Below are 17,352 nucleotides of genomic sequence, written 5' to 3' on the forward strand. Positions count from 1 at the left end.
CAACAATCTTGCTGTTAAAAATGTTAGTTTTGAGGTTGACAGATTATCTCAAAAGCCCATTGTTTTGCCTTGGTCTGTTTCCGAAGAGCATTAGGGAGACTGCCTGAATTTAATTTAATCTTGAATATTTAGGAATATATTAAAATACTGCATTAAAAAAACTTTGAGTGGTGCTTTGTTAGTTTCTTTCTATAGTTGCACCTGCATTTCTTGAAAAGACCTTTATAGGTAAAAGAGGAAAAAAATATAAATCCTACCATGCGATATAAAAGTGATTTTTCATTAAAGAATATATATACTTGCAAGTTGTTTAGAGCAGGGTGCTGATAACACCAAGGTGTCTGTTTGATCCCTGTATGGCCCACTCAATTAAGAGCTAGACTTAATGATCCCTCTGGGTCCCTTCCATCTCTGTTCTGTGATTCTGTGTGTAGTTACTGCTCTTGCATTCTGTTGGGGGAGATGCAGAGACAGACCCACACACAAAAGCCAGTTACTCATTTCCTAAGAAACAGAAGCTACAAGTAGTCTATAGTCTGCATGGTTTCTGGACAATAAAATACAAACCTATTAAACAGAAGAGCAAGGACGCCCCTAGGAAAGGGCACCTGCAGTGATTTTAGTTGTTTTCTGCCGCGGCAGCAGAGCTCACGGGGCTGCGCTGTGCTGCTCCCGCCTGGCAGCCGCTCTCCCCCGGCACGCTGGGACGGTGCCATTGTCAGGCCCCTGCACCCCAGCGGGGTCCCCGCGGGGCCGGAACCGCACACACCGAGGCTCGGCCCCGGCCCCCGCGGCTGCTCCCGAGGCCAGGCGGCCTCCGACGGCCCCGGACGGGCCAGGCACCCCCGGGGAGCGCAGGGGAGCGGAGAGGAGCGGAGGGAAGGCGAGCCCCGCACCGCCCCGGCGCGGCCGCGGCCCCGGTGTCGGTCCCGTCGCCGGTCCCGTCGCATCGTCACTCAACGCCAGCAGCGTCACTCAACGCCAGCAGCGTCACTCAACGCCAGCAGCGTCACTTGCGCGTCACTTCCGCGCCCGTTGCGCGGCCCAGTCCCGGAGCGCGGCGGCGGCGGCGGCTCTATGGTGCGGCGGCGGCGGGGCGCGGGGCGGGGGGCGCCGGGCCGCCCCGCTCGCTGAGGGCAGCCGGACCCGCCTGCCGCGGGCTTGGGCGGCCCTGCCCTGCCCTGCCTTGCCCTGCCCTGCCTTGCCTTGCTTTGCCGGAGGGCTCCGGGAGCGGCAGCGATGAGCGGCGCGGAGCGGCCGGAGGGGAAGGAGGCGGCGACCGCGGGCGACCCCGGGCGCTCGCTGGGTGCGTGAGGGGCGGCCGGGCCGGGCCGGGCCGGGCGGGACGCGGGTGCGGGGAGGCCCGAGGAGAGGCTGCGGCCGCCGCCGGCCCCGGTCAGAGCAGGGCGCCCGCCGGGAGGCTCCGCTACCCCCCGGTGTTACGGGCGCGCTCCCTCGGAGGCGAAGTGCTGCCCCCGGCAGCGTTCTCTCCGGTGCGGGGGGCATGTGGGTTAAAGGGCTTTGTCTTCCACGAGCACTGCAGGCAAAAAATAATCACAGCGTGCCCATACGAAACTTAGAGTAGCTGTGAACCAACTCCTGCAAACTTTCGGAGTTCAGCATGAGGTGTTCCAATGAGCCCGTGTTGTTTTGAGTGACAGGTGAAGACCTTTTATAGCCTAGTTTGTTCTCAGACTTTGAAAGCAAAGGTTGGGGGCTGTTAATGTTTAGGTACTCTTGATACATAGTCAGAACACTGATGTTGCCCATTTGTAAAAGGGTTTACCAAGAAGCTTGTGATACAGCCCTGGGAGTAAGGGAGGGATAAAGAAGAGGAGGAAAATGAAATCCCAGTTTAGTTGAAAAAGTGCAGAGAATTTTAACGTCAGTGTTTTAATGCTTTCAATTTTTGAAAAGGAAAATGTAGTTGCTCTAGGTGAAACTTGAAGTGTGTGCTGAGCTGTCACATTGCTGTTCTTTGGTGTAGGTCCCAGTGATGCATCTCCAGATGAAGGAGTTGTAGAAGATCTGCCCTTAATAGATGAGAAAGCTGTGGAGCAGCTAACGGAAGGATTGATCTCCCACTATCTGCCTGATCTTCAGCGATCAAAATTAGCACTGCAGGAACTTACGTAAGCAGATTTTTGAAACCATCTTCATATCCATGCATACTTGGTTTTGCTACTTTTTTCGGTATAATGTGCCAGCTCCCTTTAAGTGGAATATAGTTTATCAGCATTTCTGTATCCTGACTAGAGCAGCCTGAATAATTCAGTGATCTGTGGGAGTACCAGCAGGTGTATAAGCTGCAGTGTAGCCTGTGAGCACTTTGGCTGAAGAATGTGTAACACTAGAAGACTAAAATCCCCTAAGCCAGGCAGAGCAGAAGACATGTAGATTTCTTAAATGCTTATTCACTTCTGCAATGGAAAAGTGTGCTAAAAGCTGGATTTATTTTGCTTGGAGACATGCAGTTTGTATTCAGGGCAGCTTGTAGTGAGATATATTGTTTGTTGTTCAGTCTCTAAACTATATTGCAGAACACTTGAAAAATACAAGTAAGGAGCTAAACAGATAAGAGTTTTGTACACTGATTCCTCACTGATAACTGAGAGTAGTTGATTTCAAATGCAGACCAGATCTGCCATGGACACAGAGGTATTGGAAAGAGCTTTACACAGATCCATCTCAGGTTTTGCAGGGTACCGTGGTTTGGGTTTCACTACACATGATGTGGTTATGCTGCTGCCAAGGACAGCTTTTGTCTGGAAAGACTTGAGCTGATCTGTGTGGGATGGAGATCCTTAATAATCACCAGGAATCCACACAAGTTCTGTACAGAAATAACTTAGTCTTGCATCATGACACAGAGTCACCCAAGTAGAAAGTCAAGAGCTAATTAATTGTTCTTTCTTTCATTCAACCACTGCAACCTGGAGAGTGCCTCTTCAGAGTCTAGGGATATTCATGCTGGATATCCATGCTGTATGATGCCAGCTGAATTTGTGCAACAGTAGCTTGGATTTTTCTAAAATAATTTACTCATTTTTTTATTGAAATCACCTAGCAATGCATAAGAGGAATCTGGTACTAGGAAGTGTATATTGATACTGTTTTGATTAAAAGTCTATTTAAGGGACTGGTTGAAAAGCATAAGTGGTGCTTTACTTTGGGTTTATGCATCTTTTTTTGTTTTAGACAGAACCAAGTGGTCTTGCTAGAAACATTAGAACAAGAAATTTCAAAATTCAAAGAGTGTAACTCCATTCTTGATATTAATGCTTTGGTAAGTACCAGTAATGCCTTTTAAATTCTAGATTAGCACAGATTTTCTTGCTGAAGCATTAGTAGCAGCTTGTGTCTTTTCCTTGTTCTTAATGACCTACAGAAAGAAAACCAGTTCAGATATTAGGGACAAACTGCTGGAGAGGGTGGGAACCAGCATATTTCCCTCAAATGGGAAGGGCAGTGGGAAGAGAGCACTGGCTCAGTCAGGCAGCATTAGTGAGACTGGCTGTTCAAAGCCAGTAGCCAGAGCAAATATACACATTTTTTTGGTAGGATTGAGGCCCAGCATGGGCTCTGTGCACCTCCCCAGACTAGCAGGAAGGGTGCATGAAACACTCATATATGGTGCATAAAGTGGTAATATTTTTGTTCTGTTTTGTGAATCTTAACTCAATAGATTACTGGGTGCAATTGCTGAGATGTAGTAATTTTCTATATTGGTATATGTAATATGTAAATTTTATATATAAACTTGAACATGTTTGTTCCATTATCAAACTGTTCTGGTAATCACTATGTTTTTGATTGCTATTTTGCTGTGTAGCTTTATAAAACTATTCTAACTTAACAGTCACTGCTTTAACAGTTATGGTTTTAAGTTTTCAGAAGCTAAACACTATCACAACAAGTTAGTGAATATTAGAAATGAAATGATGATGCTGCACGAGAAGACATCAAAGTTAAAAGTGAGTGGGATAAATATTTTTACTTTCCAATACAGATATTTACTTCTGTGTTATTGACTTCCAACTTTTATTTTGGATGCATGCTGAAAATTCTGATTAAAATAGAATTTTATCTGAAAAGGATGTTTTCAGTAGCTCCAAGCCATGTATGTTTTTAAACTTTCATTTGCTCGTAACGGTGCTCAAGCAACTTACACATCTGAACTACTCCTAATTTTCAGTGTCATCTTCATGTTTAGATGGTGTAAGAATCATGCCTTGTTCTGTTGCTTAATCCACTCCATTCCAAGTAGTTCTCTTTGTTGTTTCAGTTTCTTTTCAATGGAAACTAGATTGTCACAAATGTAAGAATTTCTCCTATTTAATGTACCATTAACAGTGGCATAAGTTCAGTGGCATCATGCTGTATCGACAGTCTCTGGTTACATTCTGGCAAGGTTAGTCCTTCAGTGTGTTCAACAAGAGAATTTTTTCTTGGAAGCAGTAAATTGCATGGTAAGAACCTTGTCAAGTATACCCAAAGGGTGACTTTTAGTGAGCCTGAAGGGATTCCAGCTTGTGTTTTCCCAGTGTAGATCACAAACTTGCCATTTCTGAACAGTGAGCTGAAAGTGGGAGGGATGAAGCCAACATGAACAGTTTACGCCACATTCAGTCATAAGGAGGGTGTGTTGGAGAGAGGGAGAATGGGAGGGATTTTGTTTATTGCACCAACTTAAATATATCTATAAAACTTAAAATTATTTCCTTGTCTTTTCTGTTTAGAAAAGAGCACTTAAGCTGCAACAAAAGAGGCAGAAGGAGGAGTTGGAACGAGAGCAGCAACGTGAGAAGGAACTTGAAAGAGAGAAACAGTTAACAGCAAAACCTGCAAAGAGGACCTGAAAGAAGAGCATGCAACAACTTGTCTGAATGAATGATTTCTGCATTCACTGGAATTAAGGCAGACTTTGCTTAAATTGGGCTATAGCTGTTGCTAGCAACAGTCTACTCTATGGTATTAAAAATTCCAGAATGGTAATGATAGAGTTGGTAATTCTCACTTTTTTTCATTTCAGCCATTCAAGTTGCCTTCTTTTGTAATGCTATGCAGTTTGATATTATTATAATGTAAGTTAATTTTTATATATATATGTATATGGGAGAACTAGGCATCATAGTTTTAAGTACCTATCCATTTTTGTTTCCATCTGTTCTTTTGGTGTTTAGAATTCTGAGAGATGTTTGATGACTAGCACATGTTTTTCGGACAAAATGCAGAATACTTCTTTAAGTTCAGTTCTCATCACCAGACTTCAGTGGTTGCATTTTCACTGAAAATGCTTTGTTTCAGGCAGTTGGGATCTGTCTTTGATCATAAATACTGATTTCTTGTGCAGCCTTAGTTTGATCCATCTCTAATGAACTGAAGAAAATACCAGTGTATTTGCCTAAAAGTTCACTTCATCGCAGCAATGTTAGTTTTCTTGCCATCAAGTAACTTAAGAACAGCTTTAAAGTAACTTCTGAGTAAGTTCCCAGCTGAAATGATTGGCAGGGGGGAAGCAGAACACTAAAGATTGTCAAAATTGATGTGTGCACAATGCAAAGATTAATGAATTTGTGCTTCCACAAACATTTAGGTCAAACCAGGAAACTGTTACTTCTGTAATGCTTTATTAGGAAGACTTGTGTGGTCTAAGCATATTTTTGTGGGATTAGAAGTTGTAGTTTCTTCATCTTGTGTGACAAAATAAAACATAACCAAAAGTAAAAAATTTCCACTTCATGTGAAATTCAGCTACCTGTAGGAAAACTACTGAATTTAATGTCTTTTCCTTAACAATTTAATCCTTTGCATTTCGGGGCTATATAAGAGATTTTTTGTTACTTTGTCCTCACCCAAGTTGATGATCATTAGTGTGTACTGATGATAAATTTGGAATGGAGGTTGATACCCATTTCTCTGAATGTAATTCCTATTTTGCAGCACTTGGTGTGAACTCACATTCAAATGAATGTACAAGTTGTCTAGACTGGTAAAAGAGCTTTAAATTATTTGTTCCTTCAGTCTAACAAACTAGTTATTTTATATCTGTGTTTCTTTTCAAGTATATCTGTGTTTCTTTTTAAGTAATAATGTAAATGGTGTGTTTTGAAGTAAGATAAAGGGCAAGCTATGTAAAGTTTTCCATAAAATATGTATAGGAAGGTATCACAGGGGCACAGTCAATTTTACTTTTTCTTCTGTTTTAGATTACTCACACAGTGTACACCTGCCTGGACTTTCTGTATTGTAATTTTCTGAACTCCTAATGTCCTGTTCTTAATATTTGGCATCTGTTTCTGTGAAAGATGTACTCTAACAAGTACCCAGCCATCATGCAAGGTAAACTGGGATAATGTTTTGGGACAAGAAGAACAAACTACTTAAAGTAGTCTGAACAGACACTGAAATTCTGTTACTGAAGCAGTATTAGATTAAGACTTTCCACAGGTATTTTTCCCTGAAGTTGACTCATGTCTATTAATTGCCAGTGGACTGTTGGTCTCTGCTGTGGTTTGTATGTATTTCTAAGAGAAATGTAAAGAATTTCCACAGTCCATTTTTTGGAGCAGAATGTACATAACTAAATGTTGTCTAAGTATTTTATTTTGTAATGTAATTTCACAATCAGATTCTGGGAATTAAAACTGTTCTCATTAAACTATAACATGAAACTAGATGCCTCAGTATCCAAATGAGGATTGAATTCCTTTGATATTTCTTGATTTGTATGCCCTCATCTAGAATCCAGTTTACTGTGTCAAGTCATATTCTGTCTCTCTGTCAAGAACCGTTTGATTTTCTCCAAAGAACTGTGGTTTTATGGGGTTTTGTTTTGTTTCAAAAAATCATGGTTATTTTAATTAAAACTAGAGAATTCTAAGAAATTCATATAAATTTATGCTTTTGAAATTTGGTACATTTCAGCATTTGGAATAATTTCCAATCAAAGGAATAAAAGCTGACAGTACTTGCCTGAGGAATCACATACACATACAGAAAAATGTGATTGATTAACTTTTCCTACAAAAGTATGGTAAGATCTGGGTTTTCTATGAATAAGGACCTAATTTTACTAAATGACCTTTCTGTACTAAAGGGGGGAAATTAATAAAAATATATAGGATGAAGTTTGTTCAGTTTACATAACTTCCATTAATGTGTTCTTAAATTACTTCAGTGAAAAGTACAATTCAGTATCTCCACAGGATGTTCTATCAAATACTCTTGTAAGTCTTAATGCATAAAAGTAAAAGCTGCATTGGATGAATTTAACAATACTGACATCTAAAAATGTGTGCTTGCATCAACATGCTCAGCTAGAGTGAGCAATTCTATTGCTGTGTACACTTAGTCATGCTTGCTTTTATAAAAAGTTACTTATTGAGTAGATAAATGTGGTGGTGTAGGCTTAGGGTTAGGCAGTGTGTGCCCAGCCCTCACACAGCAGCTCCCACCCTTTCATCCTGCCTGGACTTTGGAAAGGTTTAGACAGCGCTCCCTGCAGCTGCTGGAGGCCCCTGTGCTACAGGTGGGGAGTTTCTTCGTGTTTGGTTTGTGAGATGTTTCTGAATTATGGAATTCATTTGAGTAATTTTTTAAATTCAAATTGCAGGCTATGTCTTTAAGCAGTCTGTAGGGAAATATGCATGGGAGCATAAAGACAATACTGCAGTATTTAAAGACAATCCTAAAAATACATGTTTAAAAAACAGCCCAACAATTTTCACATGATCAGAGATGAGGATCAACCTCTTAGGACAAAAGAAGATGTGGGAAAAAGGCTGCACTCTGATTATACCAAAGCAGGTAGAAACAGGAAGTTGAGAAACTCATAAAAATTATAAAAAATGGCAGTTTGAATATTTTAAAGGATGTAACCATAAACCCTAGCCCTTTTTTCTCTTTAGAGAAGTTTCTTGTATTAACAAAGATGTCTAATCTCTGTGTCACAGTTTAAAGATACTTACTGTGTCTTCTTTCAGTACATTTTCTGTCCAGTAAAACCCAGACACTGGGTGTTCAGCAGCTTTGAAAAGAGAGCCTTTCCCTATCACTGGGGAATGCACTCCATCAGAGCTCATTTATTATTAATTAGAGTTTTGGTGTTATTTAATTGAGCTTAATTGTTTTGCTGTTTTTTCTGTCTATAGAAAAGGGTCACTAGATGATGGTTTAGGGCTGGTGGTTACAGGTAACCTGAGAAAGTTCAGATACTGAAGTATCAGTGGTCACTCCATCACAGGTACTGTAGTGGTCATGATTCTGGTGTCGGCCAGCCCTGTGCGACTGACCTGTGCTGCACCTGTCTAGCTGGGACTCCAGGCTGCCTCCAGCCGAATGCGCAGCAGGGTTTCGATCCGGGATTGGCAGGGGGCCAGGTTTAGGACTGGAGTTTCAAAACTTTGGGAAGAACGGGGTCTGGAGCTGTAGGGGCGATCGGTCCCTGCCCGGAGCGGAGCGCCCGGCTCAGCCCCTCGCGGGGGCTCCGCGGGCACCGCCGGCTGCGCACACCCAGCCCGGCCTTCCCGGCCGGACCGCGGCCTTTGCCCGCGGCCGGGCAGCACCCGGAGCCTCGAGCTCCGCCCCGCCGCTCCCGGGACCCGGCGCCGATCGCACTCGGGCCGGCGGCGCGATCCTTCTGCGCCCCTGCTCGGCGCAGCGAGCGGGTGAGTGCGGAGCCGGGAGCGGGGCCCGGGGGTCCGTCCTGCCGTGAGGGAGCGGAGGAGCCGGGCTGGGCCGAGCAGGGAGGCGGCGGGAGCGCCGTGCCGGGGGGGCAGCCCGCGGGCCGCAGCGGCCTCGCCCAGCGCGGCCGGGGTCGTGGCCCTGCTCCCCCTGCAGGGCCGGCTCCCTTGGCCTCGGCGGGTGCAGCAGCGCCGGCCTCGGGGTCCCCTGCGGCTGCCGAGACCGGCGCTGAGGGGCTCGCAGGCTCTGGAGCCGGCTGGGGCAGCGCCCGCCGAGCTCGCACACGTGCATGGGTGGAATGCTTAAGCTGCTGATCTGTGGCCAGCTGTTTAGAGAATAGCTGCAATGACCTGTACTTCTTGCCAGTAGGACTTTTCTAACTTCATTTATTCCAACTTCCTTCAACAAACTGGTTCGATGAAGTGGGCAGTTTGCAGAGCTAAGCATCTGGTAGGTGCCCCGGAGAGGAAGAAGCTGCAGCTGTCCGGAGTGCCTCTGCATGAACCGCCGTGCTTCGCTTAAGTGTTTGTTCTAGGCTCTAGTTGAAATACTGAGGTGCTGAGCTCTCCTGCTCAGTCTTAACTGAGATTTTTTTAAAGTGCATTTTCTTCAGTATTAAACGGACTTATTCTAAAAACATGCAAACAAATAGCCTTAGAGTGAAAGGGAAAAGAGATTTATGAATGGAGGTCCATATTTTTAAATAGCTGCCAGCACAGATGATAAACAGCCTTCTAAAGTGAAACTAACTTATCCTGGAGTTGGGTGTTTTGTTCTGAATGGGGAGGGGATGAAAAGAAAATGTCTGCATCTTGGAAACCTTCTGTAAAACAAAATTATTAACATTTGTTTTACATTGGATGCCTCTGAGATTTTTCCTTCTCTGTCCCAAATTGTAACTGTAAGCATTAATAATGGGGCATTATAAAGAATTCAGGGGACACGGACATGAGGGATGTCAAGATAGCACAGAAAGGTGCAGAATGAGTTGCTCAACTACATCTAAGTGTCGTGGAGAATTTTTGAAGCTGGCATTGGAAGATTTTCTTGAAAATATTTAAGGTTTCTGGTGTAATTTTGAAACTCTGGTCTGTAAAAAAAAAGTACCATAGTAAGTACCATAAATGAGTAAATAAGTGAAGAGGCTGTAATTCTTGCCTGATAACTCCAGGATTTAATATTATAATTTTTGCCTTGAAGACTAACCCAGGCATTTAAATAAATATAAATTCTGCTTCCTGTAATTGTTGCTGGTGCCTTTCCTTATCTCCTAGCTTCCCACTTAATGAAAGATGTCAGCAATTGGAGCAGTGTCCTCCTGCTTCTGTCTCCGTCCTGGTGTGTGGTTGCTGAAACCAGGAATGCAGAAGATGAGCTCCTTTGGCTTACACACAGCAGCCAGGTGTGCTGCCAAGGATTATTATGAAGTACTTGTGTTGGGTGGAGGTGCTGGTGGAATTGCCATGAGTGCTCGGATGAAGAGGAAAGTGGGGGCAGCAAATGTGGCTGTTGTTGAGCCAAGTAAGGTGAGTCTCCCTCTGCTGTAAAGCACTGTGAAGAGTAAGCATTTTACATGTGACCAGAGGGGTCTGATGCTCATCCCTCTCCAGCCCCACATGTTTTTAGCTGTGGAAAGTAAGCCAACTAACCATCTTTCAAAAGGTTTTGCATGACATTTGCTTATCCATGAGATTTATGCATCCCTGCAGCTTTGTCATGGAAAAATCTTGGTTATTTATACAGCTTCTTTTGTTAAGAATAATACAATGTTAAGAGTACATTGCTCCCATTTGGAGTGATATGCCTTCATCTTTAAGTCCCTTTAAACAGTTTTGAAATGTCCATTTGAACCTTTTATTTCAGACTCATTACTATCAGCCACTGTGGACCCTGGTTGGTGGTGGTGCAAAGCAGCTGGCAGTTTCTGGACGTCCAACAGGAAGTGTAATGCCTAAAGGTGTTGAGTGGATCAAATCTCAAGTTACAGCATTGGATCCAGATAAGAACTGTGTCTGGCTGGAGAATGATATCAAGGTAATAGTGTAAAAAAAAAAAAGAAAAAAAAGTTTTTTATTTTATCTCATGAGCTGTCTACTTTCTGCAGATCCCCCTAGAACTGCCTATTGAGCAAGACCTCCACCATCTAGGAGGCCAGGAAATAAAACTTAGAAATACTTGATCCTAAAATATTTTTCTAATAAAAATTGCAGTAGATAACTAAGTTAGAATAACATCAACTCAAAATACAATTATCATAAGCCTTTGCCCTGTTTATAGTGAACTGAACAGAAAAGAGAGAATACTTTGCTCCAGATACCTGGGTCTGTGTATAGCAAAGGTTGTGTGTGTAACTCATAGTGCAGTTAGCATTTTAACTAGAATTCTTAGAGCTTAACTTATGTTACTAATGCTCCCTATATCTCCTTCCCTTGTGACCCTGTTGCTGTCAGATAACTGAAATTTACTTTGAGGTAATGCTTTGGTTTCTTTGTCTAAAATACTTTTTTTCCTTACACAGGTATCTTACAAGTATCTGATAATTGCCCTTGGAATTAGTCTGCATTATGAAAAGGTATTTGTTTTACAGTAATCATATTTATACCAGTTTTAATAGCATCACGTGCATTCATTAAAGTAAATGGCTTTTCAGTATTGTTTTTACTGCAAGGTATTGAACACTGCATGAATTAAAGAGCTAGAAGACAAATGACTTTACTCCTAACCCAAATTACCCTTGGGAAAGTCTTTTATGACAACTTTGTTGCATCTCTGTGGCAATATCAGCAGATGGGGCAGCAAGTTAAATCTAGAACTTGAAGGCAGCCTGTAATAATGAGATAATAAGGTATGCTGACTGTAGTCTGAAGCATGTCTAACGTAATGAGAATGAGAAACACACAGCAGTCGGTAAAATCTGTCCTGCAGAATTAATTTGACCTACCCTCACCTTTCTTGAAGGGTGCACTTCAAAAGGAGCCAGCTGAGTCACCAGGCTTGTGTTTAAATAGGCCCTGGGGCCCTTCCCTTGTGTAAGGTTTCCTGAACACTTCACACGGTGGCACTCAGAGGAAAATGTTGGTGCAAGAATGACCACAGTGATGTGTAGGAGGAGGAAAACGCAAAGGCAAGATGTCTGAGCAATCTGACCCTCGTGGTTTTATCCTGATCTGAATATGATGGAGTACCTGACAATATACTTAAGTATCTCTTTGAAAAGCTTTCAAGATGTGTGTAAAGCAAGAGCTGGTCTCAGTTAACTACAGTCACACAGATTCTGGTGATTGGGTCGGTGGAACGAAGAGTTGCAGCATGTTCAGTGACCCTCCTCTCAGTCTTCACATGTATTGCTCCAGTACAAGCTGATAAAAGTAAATTCAGTGTTCACTAGCAGAAGGCATGTAATACAGTTAATCACACTCTGTAATGAAAACTCATAGTAACTAAAACAAAAGTGGACACTTTAAGAAAAGGGATGGTTTTTCTTTTGCAAGAGCATACTCCTGGTGCAGACTGGAACATCCCAAACACATTGCAGCATGCGTAACATGACTCCCATTTCCTCACGGAATTTCTGCAATCCATTATTTTGAAATGGGTACAACTTCCTTCCTCACAAGCAGATGCTCAGCTCATAATAGGAGTAGTAGGGGAATAATTGCTGGATACAGTTTAGTAAAACAAAGTAACCCTAGGCAAATATAGGTGTCTGCAACTGAAAAGTTTCCTTCAGCTTATAAATTTTTGTTTATGTAAACATTTTGTAATTATTATGTAATAATTATGTAAACATTTCGTAAATGTTTGGTTGGTTTTTTTTTTACATGATTTTTACTTGTGATGATGTGGCAGTGACTTTATAAATTCTTACTCTGAATTTCAGTCTACAAAAACTTGGGTCTGGGTGTGCACTGAAGACTTATGCTCAGATGTTGCAGACCAAAGTAATTTCACTAAATGTTACATCTACTAAATCATCTACTAAATTCTAAAGGAAATACCTGTTTTATTGCTAGGCCTATTTTTAAAAATACCAACTAGCAAGTAAGTATGGGCTTTCTTTCTGGTAGAAACTTCTTATATAGCTATTTCTCAGTCTATATTTAATACTTGTCAATGATGACAAAACTTTTGCCATCTGTACTTGAAACCTTAATTTCTCTTTTCCTAGATCAAAGGCTTGCCTGAAGGTTTTAATCACCCTAAAATAGGTTCCAATTATTCAGCCCAGACAGTAGAGAAAACATGGAAAGCTTTACAAGATTTTAAGGAAGGAAATGCAATCTTCACTTTTCCAAATACTCCAGTGAAGTGTGCAGGGGCTCCTCAGAAGATCATGTATTTGTCAGATGCGTACTTGAGAAAAGTAAGTATTTTAACCTCTCTGCCAGTGCTTGTTCTCACAGTTGGAAGGAAGGCTTGTTCTAAAGGTTTCATATTATCTTTAAAATGAATATAAACCACGAGAGTGCTGTGACTCAGGATTATTAAAGTGACAGAGTTGGTTTTTCTATTTTTAATGTATAAGGAATGCAGGTAATGGATTGTACATAAATATTTAGCATATATTTAATACCAGAGAAACTTGTAGAATTCAGAATCCATACTGAAAGAACTGCTTACCCTGCTTCTGGTGAGTGCAGATACAGCTGTTATCAGCCTAATTTATAACTTCACGTGGTGCACCAAAATAACACTGGCTGGAAGTAAGTAATTCTTGTTACTTTAAGTACTTAATAGCTGTTGCCATTCGTCTTTCTACTAGTCTGAGAAGTGGCTATGCTTGCTCCTTGGGGCACACTGTCTCAGCATCAGGAGGAGTCTTAGCCAGGCTGTTAAAGCAAGCTTAGTGGAAGCAAAAGACAACTTCAGGTGGAAGTGTCAGGCTTCATATATGTTGAAGTTTCATGAGCTACCTACTAAATTATGCATAGCAATGAAGGTTTCAGAAAGCTTTGTAACACTAAACTGCTTCAAGTATTTAACCTGCATACAGCAGTTCCTCAGTGCCTTGCAGCCACCTCTTCTCACAAGTCGTTTGTGTGGTGTCTTCAGTACCTCCTGCTGAAAGGGGTCTACCTTCTACTATGGTGTGAAATATTAATTAAATATTCATTAACAATTGACCTGCATGAATAGTTCTGTCAGCTCTTTAGTAGTGCAGCATAGTTCTTTTGTCTCTTCTAGCTTGTCACAGTTTCTTAATAGAAAAGGCTAATTGGCTCTCCTCCTGCAGACAGGAAGACGTTCCAAAGCAAACATCATGTTCAACACTTCCCTTGGTGTGATTTTTGGTGTTAAGAAGTATGCTGATGCATTGCTTGAAGTAATAAAGGAGAGGAGCATTGCTGTTAACTATAAGCACAACCTCATAGAAGTTCGGGCAGACAAGCAAGAAGCTGTGTTTGAAAACTTGGACAAACCTGGAGTGACTGAAGTTTATCAGGTCAGGAGCTTGCAGACCCCTCATTTCATTCTATTTCTTTTCCTTGTGTACTGCAAAATAACTTCTGCATTGTAATAACATAGTCTGCTTCATTGTGTATTGTTCCTACCCCCTTAGAGTACTATCTCTAACTTTAGCAGAGTATTGAAAATTTTGAAACCAAGGTGTAGAGAAGAAAAAATCTCTCATAAATTATGCCTGGAGTCCAGTATGCCATGGGAATGTCTCAGGTGTGTATGGAGGAAGGCAAATTGCTTCCAAATGGAGTTGCTTGGTAAGGTTCATGTTAATTAAAGGATGCACTTGAAATTTGAGAACAGATTTTCATTCTATATACTTGTGTTTAAAAAACCAAAACAGACACAAACCCAAGAAACCCTCTCTCCACACTGTACTTATTGCCTTATACCAACAGATAGAGTTTGCTGTGATGAACTAACCACTGAGTGCCTTTTCTTTCTGTTTAGTATGAAATGCTTCATGTCACACCCCCAATGGGGCCACCTGCTGTACTCATCAACAGTCCTGTCTCAGATGAAAGCGGCTGGGTGGATGTAGATAAGGAAACTCTACAACATAAAAAGTATCCTAATATCTTTGGTATTGGAGACTGCACCAACCTTCCAACATCAAAAACTGCTGCAGCTGTGGGTAAAGTTGCATGTGTATGTTTGTGTGTGTAAATGACAAGAGTGGAGTCACATTAAGCTTTTTGTTTAATTTGCTACTCCTGAGGTCATGATTTCAATTTTGAGCTTTCAAAAAGACCAGTCTCATGGGCTGACCAGCTAGCTACAGACCATGTCCATGCCACTAACCCAGGAGTTCTGTTCCAGATACCTCACAGCTGAACTAATTCTATATTTTGTGTTCACAGAATGTCATAAAATGAACAAACTGTTCTTGTATTACAGCATCATTCAGTAATGAACCTTTCTGCTTTATCTTAGCTCCTCATGCATGTGTCACCTAACTGATAAATCACTATCGAAAAATCACATGTTCTGCCCTTGTAGCCACAGGTTCCACAATTAAAACACTTTTAAGTGTATGGTCTCACAACCAATAAAAGGCAAATAAAAGAGTAGGAAAAACCTCAGGGTATACAGTATGTTATTGATGTAATGTAAGAGTGGGGTAGTCAACTACTTCAGTAAATGAGTCTACAGTTACAGCGCTCGAAATGAAACAGAACTTCAGTGTGCCAGAATCTCATGTTTGATAAGACTGAGCAAGTATAGTTTATCATAGGAGAATGGGCATAGGCTAAAAATATCAGCTCAAGTTTCATTAAGCTTTAGCATGTTCTAAACAGTGAGGCCAAAGCATTAGTCCATTTTTTTTTAATCTGGGACAGTAAACTTACATGTAAATTCAATTGTCCAACAAAATGCCTGGCTACTACTGTTCGCTTTACTCATGACAATTGCTGCCTGAAACAAAGTCTCAGTACACTTCTTTTTCTTTCTTATTTAGCTGCACAGTCTGGAGTCCTTGATAAAACCATTTCTCTGGTAATGAAGAACAAGTTGCCAGTTAAAAAGGTACGTAGAGTTCTTGTCTTAGGGAGAAATTCTCTTGAATGTTTTCTCCCTTCTTACACAGGAAGTCTTGCAAGCAGCTGAGCGCGTGCAGCGGAAGGCAGGAAAGGCTTTGCCTCCGCCACTGTGGTACTAAATGGCTACAAGCTGCACGTCAGAGTAGCAATGGAATTGCACAGTTCATGCTCTTGATGCTGCCATTAAAAGTATTATCTATTTGATTCCCTGACTTCTCAGCTGAGAAGGTTAAATGCTGAGTAGTCTGGGTTTTTCATCAGTACAAGTGGACTTATTTACACTGTTAAGGTAATCCCTGTTCCAGAAAAACTCCTACAAACTTGCTTCTCCTGTATAGGACATGATCTTTTTAAAGAGTTAAACTGAAGCTTTTGTACTACACTGTGTTAAGCCTGTAAATTTGTTCAAATTTGTCCTTGAGCTTTTACTTTCATTTTACACATGGCTTCCTTGGGGCACTAACCCAAATATCCTGCATTTCTCTGGAAATTCTCACTAAAGATACTGTTTGCCTGTTAAAGTAAACAGCAGCTCTCATCCATATCTGCTGGTCACCTGTTCCATTAGTTACAATAACCAACAATTAATGACATTATGCCCTGTTGTTCTAGGTTAGGTCTAATTTAAGCAACGTTGTTAAGCAGATCTACATTTGAAATGGAGTGGCTTGGTATTATGGTCATTAAACCATAACGGGCCTAGCAGCCTTCACTGGTATTGACACTGTAAATGCAGAAGTCTCCTAGGAAGTTGTTTGGAAATGTGAATTTTAACCATGCCTTGTAAAATCTCAGCATTTCAGCTTTGGTCAGAATAATGAAAAGTGGTATTTTTCATTGCAGTATGATGGATACACTTCCTGCCCCCTAGTAACAGGCTACAACAAGGTGATTCTGGCAGAGTTTGACTACAATGCTCAGCCTTTGGAGACCTTTCCCATTGATCAGAGTAAGGAGAGAGTAACCATGTACCACATGAAAGCTGATATGATGCCTCTGCTCTATTGGAATGCACTACTTAAGTAAGTATTGAAGAAAAACAGTCAGGTATAGACACCTGTTCTGATTTAGTTCCTTGCCAGAATAGAAGCAAAGTCCATCCTTAGTTGTGATCAAAACAACCCCCTAACACTCATCTCTTAACAATATTAACTTAACTCTTAACTTTCCCCAAGCCCTCCTTAGGTAGTATGTGAAAGAACTTTCTCTGCTTGCAGGGGATACTGGGGAGGACCAGCTCCTGTCAGGAAGCTCATGCATCTGGGCTTGAAGTAACTGCTGCTTCTCAGTGTTGGTTAAAACCTTCCAAAGAAATGGACTGTTCTCACATTGGATCAGTACATATCTTCCCTCTTGGAATACCTGGCAGGCATTTAATTTTTTTTTTAAATCAAGCTTTTGTCACTAATTCCCTTTCCTCCTACTATGGATTAAGCCTTCATAGTGCTCTTTCCCTGCTCTTCTATGTAAACTGAGGCATGAAACTGCTTCTGTGCTTACCCAGGAGCCTCAACTTGCCTTACCCTACAGGTTACTACAGGAATTGCTACAACAATATTTGACCCTAAAGTGAATTGTCTGCATCCAAGATCAGTGCATGCACTGGATTTAAGTGATTCAATGCTAGTAAAATGGCCTGACAAGTCTCCTGTTGTACTCTCATTTT

At 41.7% G+C, this 17,352-nt stretch overlaps 2 protein-coding genes across 7 annotated transcripts; both read left to right on the forward strand.

Annotated features, from left to right (window-relative positions):
* The first annotated feature begins 1,049 nt into the window (after window positions 1-1,049).
* On the forward strand, window positions 1,050-6,679 carry BLOC1S6 (biogenesis of lysosomal organelles complex 1 subunit 6). Of its 4 annotated transcripts, none has more exons than XR_011154288.1 (6): window positions 1,050-1,306; window positions 1,988-2,132; window positions 3,199-3,286; window positions 3,888-3,974; window positions 4,354-4,469; window positions 4,740-4,827. XR_011154288.1 is itself a non-coding variant. In XM_069026207.1 (6 exons), the coding sequence occupies exons 1-6, from the start codon at window positions 1,240-1,242 to the stop codon at window positions 4,751-4,753; spliced, it is 459 nt and encodes a 152-aa protein (XP_068882308.1). In that variant the 5' UTR covers window positions 1,050-1,239; the 3' UTR covers window positions 4,754-4,847. The 4 variants fall into 4 exon arrangements, 3 of the variants coding, with proteins under 3 accessions (XP_068882308.1, XP_068882309.1, XP_068882307.1); XM_069026207.1 differs by having other exon boundaries at window positions 4,354-4,411; window positions 4,740-4,847; XM_069026206.1 differs by lacking the exon at window positions 4,354-4,469 and having other exon boundaries at window positions 1,054-1,306; window positions 4,740-6,679.
* Window positions 6,680-6,765: 86 nt separating this feature from the next.
* On the forward strand, window positions 6,766-17,332 carry SQOR (sulfide quinone oxidoreductase). 3 transcript variants are annotated; one of them, XM_069026202.1, is made up of 10 exons: window positions 6,766-7,036; window positions 9,960-10,211; window positions 10,549-10,719; window positions 11,204-11,257; window positions 12,854-13,048; window positions 13,919-14,128; window positions 14,596-14,779; window positions 15,605-15,672; window positions 16,530-16,708; window positions 16,904-17,332. In XM_069026202.1, the coding sequence occupies exons 2-10, from the start codon at window positions 9,978-9,980 to the stop codon at window positions 16,959-16,961; spliced, it is 1,353 nt and encodes a 450-aa protein (XP_068882303.1). In that variant the 5' UTR covers window positions 6,766-7,036; window positions 9,960-9,977; the 3' UTR covers window positions 16,962-17,332. The 3 variants fall into 3 exon arrangements, with proteins under 3 accessions (XP_068882303.1, XP_068882304.1, XP_068882302.1); XM_069026201.1 differs by lacking the exon at window positions 6,766-7,036 and adding an exon at window positions 8,388-8,669; XM_069026203.1 differs by lacking the exons at window positions 6,766-7,036; window positions 16,904-17,332 and adding an exon at window positions 8,364-8,669 and having other exon boundaries at window positions 14,596-14,775; window positions 16,530-16,616.
* The last annotated feature ends 20 nt before the right edge of the window (window positions 17,333-17,352 follow it).

Source organism: Aphelocoma coerulescens, chromosome 10 (genome assembly GCF_041296385.1).
Source record: "Aphelocoma coerulescens isolate FSJ_1873_10779 chromosome 10, UR_Acoe_1.0, whole genome shotgun sequence".
Classification (NCBI taxonomy): domain Eukaryota; kingdom Metazoa; phylum Chordata; class Aves; order Passeriformes; family Corvidae; genus Aphelocoma; species Aphelocoma coerulescens.